Raw genomic sequence first — 13,663 nt, 5'->3', positions numbered from 1 at the left:
TGGGAAGCTATCCAAAAATGCCAAGTTAGTCTAGTGAAATGGTGCCACTTACAATTAATTTAAGAGCATAAGTCTTGCCATACTTTTCCATCCACAGTCCTCAAACATCACTTCAATCTCCTTGGTCTATATATCCATAGTATGGATGTCAATAGCCTATCTACCAGCTAAGCCACTCGAACATGGAAATCCACATCCATTCACCCAAAGCTTAAAGATCAGAAACTTCCACACATAATGCTCCAGCTATCGGCCAATTGGTAATCTGTCATTCTTAGGAAAACTTGCAGAGAAGATTGTTTGATCTATGAAATCAGACAAGTGTGTGAAGATTGACGCCCTCCATCCGAACCAAACAGGATTCAGACACAATCACACCACAGAACTATCGCTAAAAGGTCTTACTACATCTGTTTTACATCACTTGGACCACCGTAAATCAGCACTATTCATTTCTCTCAACTTCACAGCAGCTTTTGACGGTATCAACCATTCATTCTTATTCCACAGGCTTCAACTCACTGGTGTCACTGGAACAACTCTTGACTGGCTCAGCTCCTGTTTCTTAAAGCAAACATATCAGGTAAGACTACAAGATTCAATATCAAACAACTTTACGATGTCCTTTGGCATCCCTCAGGGCTCCATTTTGGTCCCCATTCTATTTAATCTTTTTTCTTTCTTGCACCACTTCTAACATCAGCCCAGTCCTTAGATTTCACAATATTTGCTTATGCGGCTGATATACCACACTTGCATCCATTAAACTCCACTAACTCCCTTGACATACAAGACATCAATCACAACCTAGCATTGATCACATTGTGGCTTCAGGACGCTAGACTATCCTTAAATGTCACTAAATCAAAAGCGCTCCTATTTTCAAGCAGCAAAAATGAAGAACTAGTCATTCCTTTACTCCTCATGAACACCCCAGTCCCAAAAGCCTTGACAATTAAAGTATTTGGTGTAATCCTTGTTGGGTCTAGGATAATTCAGCGTGGTCATTCCAGCATGGCCAGTTCAGAGCAGTTGTTTCACTGTGGCCGTTTCAGCGCTAAAGTACAGCAGTCAGCCCCGGATCTGAAGAAATTACTTTGTTTGAAGCACGACTTGTGCTTTCACTTATGGGAGCTTTGTGTGCAAAACTACAGATTAATAACAATAAAAAAAAAAATACCAGGCAAATGGGATCCTGCAGTGAAAAAATGTAATTTGGTTTATCTACTGCAAATAAACTTACTGCATGACAAAGATTGAGGGCTGCCCCTACAATCACATGGGGTCAGATTAGAACCAATAGATCAAATACAAGAACGGTGTGAAAAATAATCAGTCTAAGCCAAAATGCACCCTCCAAACCATCACCCCCCCGGTTAAAGAAACAGCTACACATAGCTTTGTGCACTCTTAAAGAGACAACGACCCCCCCCCCCCCCCACTGATGTTCCTGTGCTGAAATGACAGCAGTAGCTTCGAGGTTTCAAAGAGAGGGGCATTGCCCCCCCCTCACTGGTGTAGAAACAGGGAATTAGAAAGTCATGCCCAGTTTGAGAGGGGGGAGGCATAGCCCCCTCACCCTCCCACTCGTGCAGAAAAAGGGGATTAGAAAATCATGCTGGGTTTGAAAGGGAGGCATTGCCCCCCTCCCCCACAACTGGTGCAGAAAGAGGGGATTTGAAAGTCATGCTGGTATGTTAATTCTGGGGTTAATGCAGGACAAATTGTAAGGACAATGCGGGATATTCATTCTCTGCTATGAAAGGGCCTCTGCAGAAACGGCTGTGAAAAATGGGAGCCATGATGAAACAGCCGCAATGAAAGGGTAGCATAAAAATGGCGGCAATGAAAGGTCCACACTGAATTGGTCACTCTGAAATGGCTGTGCTGAATAGTCCCATTTCAGTCCTTGATAACAAGCTTAACTTCCGTCAACAAATAGGTTCAGTTATTCAAAAATGTTTTGCAAACTGCGTATGATCCGGTCTATTTCATCACTACTAGAACCCTCCTCTCTCAACATAATGATTTACTCCCTTATCACCACCCATTTAGACTACTGTAAAACTCTGTATCAGGGAATCAGACAGAAAGATCTTCGTAGGCTGCAATTAATAAAGAATACCTCCATGAAGATTATGTCAAGAGCCAAAAAATATGACCATGTCACTCCAGTTCTAAAATCTGCCCACTGGCTACCAATCAGGCACTGGGTGATGTACAAAATTCTCCTGCTTACTTTCAAAATCAGACAAGAGTATATCCTGGCATTAGTTTACAGACTACTCACTCCTTACATTCCAACTTGAACACTCCATTCCAGCCAACAGAATCTCTTAGTCATACCAACTGAAAGCCACATCACCTACCATACAACCCCAATACTTTTAGTGACTGCACTCCCCATATGGAATGCACTCCTGTCATCTCTCTGATTTGAAACTTCCTTAGTCAGATTTAAATCTGCTCTTAAAACCTTCCTATTCAACAATGCCTATGACATACTCCCTTCTATACATAGAAGATAAAATTCTGTTCCCAATTTAGCAGTTTCCTCTCCTGCAGAAATGAATGCCTCTGCATAACCCCGGTCTCTGCCATTCCTTCCTTTTGTTTTTCTCACTTCATTCTTTCCAATCAAACATTGTAGGTTTGCCCCTCTTCCCTCCTCATCTCCTTACCCACTTATGTTCTTCTCCACTACAATTTCTCTTTTTTTATTCCCTATAACTCACTGTTTTTATAACACTTTTTGTAACTGAACACCGCTCAGGCAGTTTGATGGGTGATATATCAAGACTGTAAGAAACTTGAAACTTATCTTTTCTTTTAGGAAATTATTTTACTAAGCTAACTGCTTTTACCACATTCTTTGGCAACAAATTCCGGAGTTTAATTGCACATTGAGAGAGGAAATATTTTATTTTATTTGTTCTAAATTAGCATGTTTGGGATAAGAGCTTCCCAATCCTGCCCTGTGAACTCTACAGCCAGTTGGGATTTCAAAATATTTCATGCATATTCATTGTGGATATCTGCATACACATGGGTATCTAATGCATATAGTAATGTAAAGTTACTATATGAATATTTATTGTGGATATCTAAGAACCTGCCTTCTTCTCACCCCCTCAAAAAAAATTTTCGGGGTATCCTCTGGTGGATCCTCCTCTGCAAGAAAAGCTTGGGGATCTGTTCTGGATCTTCTTCTTTTCTCCCTCTCTGAGCACTCTCTAGTAACCGGCCTGGCTGTGAGGTCCCCTAGATAAGTTTTGGGAGCCCGGCTTATCTCCATTCATTAACAAAATAAAAATTTTAGAGATCCCAATTGGATAACAGTCAAAAAATAATGAATGAGAGCTGAAATCACACCTACATGGATAGAAAACTTTCTTTCCATCTGTTTTATAAACAACCATTGTAATGAATTCTCGGTTGTGTGCAAAGTCATCCTGTGAAGAGAAAACAGACATATGAATCTATTGCAATCTCCTCCTCTTTTTAACCACCATCACTTTACTGTACAAACATGAGCCAAGTAATTTTAAATGAACAATTTTTAAAATGAGTTGTGTGGGTTGAAGTGTCAGGGTCTTGGATGAGCACAGAGCTGCATATATGCCAGACTACACTTCCCCCTCTGTATTCGCAAATTCCGTATCTACGGATTCGGTTATTCGCGATTTCTGACCAAATAATACATTTGAATTTTTCAGGCTTTTTTTACCCTGTAAACCCCCCCTTAAGCCTTACCTGGTAGTCTAGTGGGTTTTCAGGCAGGAGCGATTTTCCCACTCTCCTGCCCCGTGCAGATCGCTCACAGGAAATGGCTCGAGAGACTACAGCAGCTCAAGGCAGCCATTTCCTGTGAGCGATCTGCACGGGGCAGGAAAACCCGCTAGACCACCAGATAAGGCTTAAGGGGGGGGGGGGGGCCTTACAGGGCTAAAAATAGCTGGGGGAAGCCGGGAATAAGGGCAGAACCGGCCCGAATATTATTCGTGGTTTTTCCATATTCGTGGGCCGGCTTCTCCTAACCCCCATGAATACGGAGGGGGAAGTGTACTTCAAGATGACAGGACAACAAAACTAGAGACCATGTTTGTTAGATTCTTGATATACTACTAAAGCAGTCTACATATTACATACAGATGCTATATTTTCTCTGACCTTACAGAGGTTACAAACTAAGTTTTGAACCAGAGACAATAGAGGGTTAAGTGACTTGGGAATTGAACCAGAATCCACAGCCCACTGTGTTAACCATTAGAGCTCCTCTTCCACTCCAGAACAAAATGCACACAAGATAAACCAGCTCCATGTCCCCTCAGTGTTATGAGCAATCTTAAACCAATACAAAGCCCATTCATAATGTCTCAGTAGCTACAAAGGGGTGCTGAAAAGTTCTCAGTCCAACTAACGAACTTCCTAAATTTTGAGTGTTATTTTGCCACTGTAGCTGAAAAGAGTGTTATCTTATTTCATTAAGTGCCAATCTGCATAAACGAAATTCTATGCTTTGACATTGTTTCAAATCATTGAATGAACCATATCCATGCCATTTTCTTCTTGGTTGGGCTGAGAACTTTTCATTATGACCCCAGAATACAAAACGTTCAGAAAAGAAATTCCTGCAAATGACTTAATACCGCTAGCTCCTTCCCACTTCCCAATACCTTCCCGATTCCCCGAAGCAACCTTATCTACTCTTTATCTTCTCTAGAAATTACCAGATATCTTCTTTTTGTAATACGTTTTTTGTAATTCTTTTGTAATCCGCAAGGCAATGGTGGAATCGAAATCTCTAATGTAATGTAATGTAATAATACCAGACAATTGGAGAGTTACTTAATGACAGTTTCTGAAGGAAATGGCTTGAATCTGCTGATGTGCTTCACTATGCAGTAACTGTTCTCTTTCCATGACTGTTGCTATCAAGCCAAAATTTACATTTTTCTCTTTCCTTTGTTATCTGTTGGTGTATCACTGACTCTGTCCTTGGCCTTCTGCTATTTCACTTCTAAATTGGCTTCTACCAGATTGCCCTGAACAATGATATACTTCAATCAACAGTCTGTGATCTCTGATCAGACTCCAGCTCTCTTTTTTTCTCACATAGTCCCTCCTCACACCTTGCCAATATTTTCTCACATATTCACTTTCAACTACAAAAACAGCTGCTTACACCCATGTGGCTTACTGTACTGGGACTCTCTGATGCCTGGCACTCTGCAGATCTCTTGGCTCTACCATCTGGTTTCACACGGCTCCTTACTCCCTTTTCACAATTCCTTAGTAAACGCCTTTCATTCAGGCATACTATGGCACCATTCTTACACTTTGAGCCCCACTCCCCTTTCCTTGTGATTCACCTCTTCCCTCAGACCTTCTTCTGCTTCTCTTCTGTTCTTTAACCTCCCCTAATTCTGTACACCACCTAAAAATAGCCCCCTGTTGTTCATCTCCCTGCTTGCTTGATTTTGGCTTTAACATACTGATGCTTTGCCAACTGAATTATATACTTCTGAGATGTGCTTTGCTTAAAAACACATTATAATTAGGGCTTCTATTTTTAGTTGTTTATGAATTGTAAATGTAGATGTTTATTTTCCAGCTAATTAGGGATTCACTGATGGAACAAAAAAAAAAAATCAGAATTTAATAATGTTTTTCTCCACAGGTAATATTGCTGGGTAAATTCCAACGGAATCAAATAGGTACAGTACATTTGCATCATTTAGGCAATGTCAGTGTGGAAAAAGAACAAAAATGGAATTGAGGTTCCCCAAAAAAGCCAAAAAGGGATCAGAAAGTACTAGGGGAAATGGTGTCTGGATGGTGTTTGTTTAAAAAAAACAAACTAACCCCCCCCCCCCCCAAATAAAACTGTTTCCCATCCCTCACTTTTTTCCCTTCCTTTATATTTATTGTAGTTATTTTCTGACTTTTTCCACAAGTTTGTGAACTGTTCTGCTGGTGCCCCTAATCCCCCTCTTCTACTAAACCGCACTAAGGGTTTTAGCGCAGAGAGCCGCGCTGAATGGCCCGCGATGCTCCCGACGCTCATTGAGTTCCTATGAGTGTCGGGAGCAGCGTGGGTCACTCAGCGCAGTTTAGTAGAAGAGGCCCTAAGATACTAAAAACATTTTGCATCAGGGATGGTTTTATCAGTATATACACCAGTTAAAACCTAAAACCAGAATCCATAATTATAAATAAAGTAATAAAAACAAGTGACTGAATATCTAAAAGGACCCTCCCCCAAAGTGATTTTTTTTTTAACCACTAAAGGGATACGACACAAAGCATCATTTAGTAAATTTACCATTATCTCCTTTTTTGTATGATGCACATTTACTCCAGGCCCAATTTTATGTAATCAGACGTAATGCAATTGTGAGCTTTAAGAAATCTAGCACAAAGTCAAAGTCATATTAAGAGTACTCAAAAAAAGTTATTTCTTTCTTTCTGTAAAACAAACAAAACAAAAATCACAAAGCAATCTTCCCAGTAAAAAAAATTAAGACTTTGGAGCCTTAGGGCTCCTTTTACGAAGCCACGTTAGCAGTTTAACACACGTAATAGCACGCGCTAATTTGCCGGCCGCGCTAGCCGCTACCGCCTCCTCTTGAACAGGCGGTAATTTTTAGGCTAGCGCGTGCTAAAAAGTTGCATGCGATAAAGTTACTAACGCTGCTTCGTAAAAGGAGCCCTTCCTTAGTGGTCTTACTATAACACTTTTGCTAATAGGTCTAGCTAAATATATCTATCCTATAGTTGTTATTTTTATATGTATCCTATACTTGTATTAGTATTGCAAATCTTTGATATAAAAAGTTAGTTGTTAAACATCAGTACATAATTTAAATTTTACAAAAGGAAAAACATGCCTTTAACAGCTTGATCTGTCCCTTACGGTCTAAAAATTAGCAAAATTACCCAAGCAGTATTTCCTACATCAGAACTGTTCCTCCTGGGGGGCTATTTCTATAGATCTAACAGAGTGAGCTCTAAGATTTATATTTTATTCTTTACATTATGTACCTACAATAGAAAAAGGACAGAAACCCCCCCCAATTGAAAGAAATCTCGATGAATCTGGAAGATGTACCGAGCCAAACCGACAAATTAAAAAGCGATAAATCACCTGGACCAGATGGTATACATCCCAGGGCACTACAAGAACTCAAACAGGAAATTTTTTGACCTACTTTTAGTGATCTGTAAGCTGTCACTAAAATCATCTGAAGACTGGAGGGTGGCCAATGTTACATCGATTTTTTAAAAAGGGTTCCAGGGAAGATCTGGGAAATTACAAACCAGTAAGCCTGACTTCAGTGCTGGGCAAAATAGTGGAAACAATTATAAAAAATAAACTGCAGAACACATAGACAAACATGATTTAACAGGACATAGTCAGCATGGGTTCAGCCGAGGAAGATCTTGCTTGATTTCTTTGAAGGTGTGAATAAACATGTGAATAAAAGGTAAGCCAGTTGATGTAGTATATTAGATTTTCAGAAAGCTTTTGACAACGTTCCTCATGAGATGCTCCTGAGAAAATAAGGGCTCCTTTTACTAAGGTGCGCTAGCTTAGCGCGCACTAAATTGCCGCATGCGGTAACCCTGCGCTACGTGTCAAAAACTAATGCCAGCTCAATGGCGGCGTTAGTGTCTAGCGCACGTGCTAAAACTGCTAGCGCAGCTTAGTAAAAGGAGCCCTAAGAGTCATGGCAAAGTTCAATTGTGGATTAGGAATTGGTTATCAGATAGAAAACAGAGGGTAGGGTTAAATGGCTATTTTTCTCAATGGAGGAGAATAAATAATGGAGTGCCACAGGGATCTGTACTGGGACTGGTGCTATTTAACTTATTTATAAATTATCTCAAAATTGGAATGAGTGAGGTGATTAACCCCATCTTTTACTAAGGTGTGCTAGCCGATTTAGCGTGCACTAAACACGGACATAAAATATAATAGGCGCGTTACTGTACGCTAATATTTAACACGCGCTAAATCGGCTAGTGTGCCTTAGTAAAAGGACCCCTACATTTGTAGATGACACTAAACTGATCAAAGTTGTTAAAACGCAAACAGATTGTGAAAAATTGCAGCTAGACCTTAGGAAATTGGAAGACTGGGCGTCCAAGTGGCAGATGAAATTTAATGTGGACAATTGCAAAGTGATGCACATTGGGAAGAATAACCCAAAAGCACAGTTACTTACCGTAACAGGTGTTATCCAGGGACAGCAGGCAGATATTCTTAACGCATGGGTGACGTCACCGACGGAGCCCCGGTACGGACCTTTTTAACTAGAAAGTTCTAGTTGGCCGCACCGCGCATGCGCGAGTGCCTTCCCGCCCGACGGAGGAGAGCGTGGTCCCCAGTTAAGATAAGCCAGCTAAGAAGCCAACCCGGGGAGGAGGGTGGGACGTAAGAATATCTGCCTGCTGTCCCTGGATAACACCTGTTACGGTAAGTAACTGTGCTTTATCCCAGGACAAGCAGGCAGCATATTCTTAACGCATGGGTGACCTCCAAGCTAACAGAGAGGGAGTAGGGATGGTTGGCCATTAGGAAAATAAATTTTGTAACACAGATTGGCCGAAGTGTCCATCCCGTCTGGAGAAGGCATCCAGACAGTAGTGAGTAGTGAACGTGTGAACTGAGGACCAAGTGGCAGCCTTGCAGATTTCCTCGATGGGCGTGGAACGGAGGAAAGCCACAGAAGCAGCCATAGCTCTGACCTTGTGGGCCGTGACAGCACCTTCCAGTGAGAGACCGGCCCAAGCATAACAGAACGCAATACAGGCAGCAAGCCAGTTGGAAAGCGTCCGTTTAGAGACAGGACGACCTAGACGGTTAGGATCGAAGGTCAGAAAGAGCTGAGGGGACGAGCGGTGAGCCCTGGTACGGTCAAGGTAGTATGCAAGGGCACGCTTACAATCCAGCGTGTGCAACGCCTGTTCCCCAGGATGAGAATGGGGTTTAGGGAAAAAGACAGGCAACACAATGGACTGGTTGAGGTGAAAAGCCGAGACCACCTTGGGAAGGAATTTAGGATGGGTACGCAGAGCCACCTTGTCATGGTGAAAAACAGTGAACGGTGGATCGGCGACCAGTGCATGCATCTCACTAACCCTCCTGGCAGAGGTGATGGCAATGAGGAAAAGCACCTTCCATGTTAGAAGTTTGAGCGAAGTTGTGGCAAGAGGCTCAAAAGGGGGTTTCATGAGGGCTGATAAAACCACATTCAGGTCCCAGACAACAGGAGGAGGCTTCAGAGGTGGTTTGACATTGAAGAGGCCTCTCATGAACCGGGAAACCAGTGGATGAGCCGTGAGAGGTTTTCCGAGGATAGGCTCATGAAACGCAGTGATGGCACTGAGGTGGACTCTGATTGAGGTAGACTTGAGGCCAACGTCGGACAGAGAGAGCAAATAGTCCAGTACAGTTTCCACCGCTAATGAGGTGGGATCGTGATGATGCAGTAGACACCAAGAGGAGAACCTGGTCCACTTCTGATGGTAACATTGGAAGGTGGCCGGTTTCCTGGAGGCATCCAAAATGCGACGGACAGGCTGAGACAGATTCTCTGGAGAGGTCAGCCCGAGAGAAACCAAGCTGTCAGGTGGAGCGAAGACAGATTGGGATGCAGTAGAGACTGACGTTGCTGCGTAAGTAGAGTAGGAAACACAGGAAGAGGAATGGGCTCCCTGGAGCTGAGCTGAAGCAGGAGGGAGAACCAGTGTTGGCGAGGCCACCGAGGAGCGATGAGAATCATGGTGGCCCTGTCCCTGCGGAGTTTGGATAACGTCCGCAACATCAGAGGTAGTGGAGGAAAGGCATAGAGGAACCGATCCGTCCAGTCGAGCAGGAATGCATCTGGGGTCAGACGATGAGGAGAGAAGAGTCTGGAACAGAACTGGGGCAGCTGATGGTTGTGAGGCGCTGCAAAGAGGTTCACCTGCGGAGTGCCCCAGCGAGCAAAGATGGAGTGGGGTGTTGAAGGGTCCAGAGTCCACTCGTGAGGTTGAAGGATGCGGCTGAGATTGTCGGCCAGGGAGTTCTGTTCGCCCTGGATATAGACAGCCTTGAGGAAGAGATTGCGGGCCGTGGCCCAGGTCCAGATGCTGAGAGCCTCCTGACAAAGGAAGCGAGATCCGGTGCCGCCTTGCTTGTTTATGTAGTACATGGCGACTTGATTGTTTGTGCACAGGAGAAGAACCTGAGGGCAGAGAAGGTGCTGGAAGGCCTTGAGAGCATAGAACATGGCTCTGAGTTCCAGGAAATTGATGTGATGTTGACGCTCCTGAGGGGTCCAGAGTCCCTGGGTGCGTAGATCTCCCAGGTGAGCTCCCCACGCATAGGGGGAGGCATCCGTGGTTATGATCATGGAGTGAGGGGGTAGATGAAAGAGTAGACCCCTGGAAAGTTTTGAGGAGTTCAACCACCATTGAAGAGATTGCTGAAGAGACGATGTCACAGAGATGGGATGAGAAAGAAGATCCGTGGTCTGTGACCATTGGTTGGCAAGAGTCCATTGAGGTGTCCTGAGGTGGAGTCGCGCCAGAGGAAGCACATGGACCGTCGAGGCCATGTGGCCCAGGAGGACCATTATCTGTCGGGCAGGAATGGAGTGATGAAGGAGCACCTGACGACAGAGGTGGAGCAGGGTCCGTTGACGGCCGGAGGGGAGAAACGCCCTCATTAGTGTGGTGTCGAGAACTGCTCCAATGAACTGAAGTCGCTGTGTGGGAAGCAGATGCGACTTGGGGTAGTTGATCTCGAACCCCAGGAGATGGAGGAAAGAGATGGTGTGATGAGTGGCTTGTAGCACAAGTGGAGACGTAGGTGCTTTCACCAACCAATCGTCCAAGTAGGGGAACACCTGGAGGTTGTGAGACCTGAGGAAGGCCGCCACCACAATAAGGCACTTGGTGAACACCCTGGGCGATGAAGCGAGGCCAAAAGGTAGCACTTTGTACTGATAGTGACGGTGCTGTATCTGAAACCGTAGGTAGCAACGTGAAGTCGGATTGATTGGGATGTGAGTGTAGGCCTCTTTGAGGTCCAGGGAACATAGCCAGTCGTGTTGAGAGAGAAGAGGGTAAAGCGTGGCAAGGGAGAGCATTCTGAACTTCTCCTTGACCAGACACTTGTTGAGGTCCCTGAGATCGAGGATGGGACGAAGGTCTCCTGTCTTCTTGGGAACCAGGAAGTAGTGGGAGTAGAATCCCTGACCCCTTTGGTCCGGAGGCACCTCTTCGATGGCATTGAGAAGAAGGAGGGATTGGACCTCCCTCAGGAGGAGGGGGGTTTGGGAGGAGTGAGAAGCAGACTCTACGGGAGGATTGTCTGGTGGAAGAGTCTGGAAGTTGAGAGAGTAGCCGTGGCGAATGATGTTGAGGACCCATTGGTCTGATGTGATGACCTCCCAATGGCTGAGGAAGATTTGGAGGCGACCTCCGATAGGCTGAGGAAGAGGCAATGATGATGGGAGACTGGCTACGCCCTGGAGGAAAAAGTCAAAAGGGCTGAGATGGTTTTGACGGAGGGAGAGGCTTGGCAGGTTGGTGAGACTGTGAGCGAGCTTAAGATTGATGCTGTTGACGAGGTCGGCGAGGCTGCTGTTGAGGCGGGTTGAGAGGTCTGGCCGAGAACCTGCGCTGGTATGAAGACTGCTGTCTGTAGGTGCGAGTAGGTGGAGTCTTCTTTTTAGGTTTAATCAGAGTGTCCCACCTGGTCTCATGTGCTGAGAGTTTCTGTGTTGTTGAGTCCAGGGACTCTCCGAACAGTTCATCACCCAGACAAGGTGCGTTAGCCAGGCGGTCCTGGTGGTTAATGTCCAGGTCAGAGACTCTCAGCCAAGCCAAACGTCGCATGGCCACCGCCATGGCAGATGCGCGAGAGGTCAGCTCAAATGAGTCGTAGATGGAGCGAACCATGAATTTCCTGAGTTGGAGGAGGCTGGAAATATGTTGCTGGAAAAGAGGGACCTTACGTTCAGGAAGGTATTTCTGTAAGGAGGAGAGCTGTTGCACCAGATGCTTCATGTAGAAGGAGAAGTGGAAGGTGTAGTTGTTGGCTCTATTGGCTAACATGGCATTTTGGAAAAGGCGCTTACCAAATTTATCCATGGTCTTTCCCTCTCTGCCAGGAGGGGTGGAGGCATATACACTGGAACCCTGAGATTTTTTCAAAGTAGATTCCACCAGGAGGGACTCGTGGGGCAATTGAGGTTCATCAAACCCTGGGATTGGAATAACCCGGTACAAGCTATCCAATTTACGAGGGGCTCCAGGAACCGTGAGGGGAGCTTCCCAGTTTTTATAGAAAGTTTCCCGTAAGATGTCGTGGACGGGCAACTTCAGAAATTCTTTGGGAGGTTGCATCGAGGAAAGCCTGAGACTTTTTAGAGTCGGACTCTAAGGGAATGGAAAGAGCTGCTGACATCTCCCTAAGGAATTTGGAGAAAGAGGATTGCTCTGGTTTGGAGACGGTGTCGGTCATGGAGGGTTCTTCGTCGGTTGACGAAGCGTCCTCCTCGGTACCGTAAGGGGAGTCTTCCCACAAATCTGGGTCCCTAACGTCGGGGTGCGTACGTTTGGACATCGGTGTGGAGCGATCGGCATGGCGGGTCTTTGAAAGAGATTTGCCTGAGCGCACCGAGGCGGTACCGGGTGAGGAAGACCGATGTCGTTCCTGGGACCGGACAGGGTCGGCAGCATCATGGGTATGTACTGTAGGTGTTTCTGCCAAGAGCACCAGCATGGAAGTATTAATCGGTACCGAGGGGGTCGACACCGATGGGACAGTGTGAGGCTCGGACCGGTCCCGTACCGGAAGGTGCGGTGCCAGCAACGCCGGCAACAGTTGTTGGAGCTGTTGTTGCAGCTGCTCCTGTAACTGTGTTTGGAGTATGGCCGCGATGCGGTCGTCCAGGGGAGGCACCGGTACCGCTTTTTTCTTTTTCGGTACCATAAGTGCCGCTCTACGCTCCGGCGATGAGGAGGCCGATGATGAGGCACTCACCGAGATCGGAGCGGAGCGTTTGCGGGGCCGGTGCGGTGCCGGGAGGGCCGGTGTCGCAACCGTGGCAGGAGGGTGCTCAAGGGAAGTGGGAGGCTTCTTAGCCGGCTTACCTGGGCCCAACGACCCCGAGGAAGGGTCCGGTGGCGTTGATGTCGTCGGTACCGACTTTTGTGGTGCCGTCGACGTTGCAGCCGGTTCCATGGCAGATCCGGTACCAAACACAATATTTTGCTGGATCTGCCGATTTTTCAAAGTACGCTTTTTAAGCGTAGCACAGCGGGTGCAGGTGTCAGCCCGATGCTCTGGACCCAAGCACTGGAGGCACCAATTGTGTGGGTCGGTGAGGGAGATCGGGCGTGCACACCGCTGGCACTTCTTAAAACCCGGTTGAGGGGGCATGAATGGAAACACGGCCTCCGCAAAATCGAACCTGGAGGCCTGTATGGTGGCAACAGGCCCCGCCGGGGCCGGCCTGAAAAAATAAGGAAAACTCGACGAGTTTATTTATTTATTTTTTTTTGAAAACAAAAATAAAGGGAATCCGATAAGAAAAAAGGAAAAAAAGTGAAAAAATACGCGAGCGGGAAGGCAAAAATCAGTTTTTCAACGGCTGTTGAAAACACA

General features: G+C 45.7%; 1 protein-coding gene across 3 annotated transcripts in view; it reads right to left on the bottom strand.

Moving 5' to 3' along the window:
* CAPN7 (calpain 7) overlaps positions 1-13,663 on the bottom strand; it is a 111,863-nt gene that overhangs the window by 8,826 nt on the left and 89,374 nt on the right. For all 3 annotated transcript variants that reach the window (XM_033930039.1, XM_033930036.1, XM_033930038.1), the window contains exon 16: positions 3,377-3,452. In XM_033930039.1, coding sequence (XP_033785930.1) covers positions 3,377-3,452 — 76 coding nt within the window. The remainder of the gene's footprint in view (positions 1-3,376; positions 3,453-13,663) is intronic.

The sequence above is a fragment of the Geotrypetes seraphini genome, chromosome 2 (genome assembly GCF_902459505.1).
Source record: "Geotrypetes seraphini chromosome 2, aGeoSer1.1, whole genome shotgun sequence".
Classification (NCBI taxonomy): Eukaryota; Metazoa; Chordata; class Amphibia; order Gymnophiona; family Dermophiidae; genus Geotrypetes; species Geotrypetes seraphini.
This window is presented reverse-complemented; position numbering and strand designations above follow the sequence as displayed.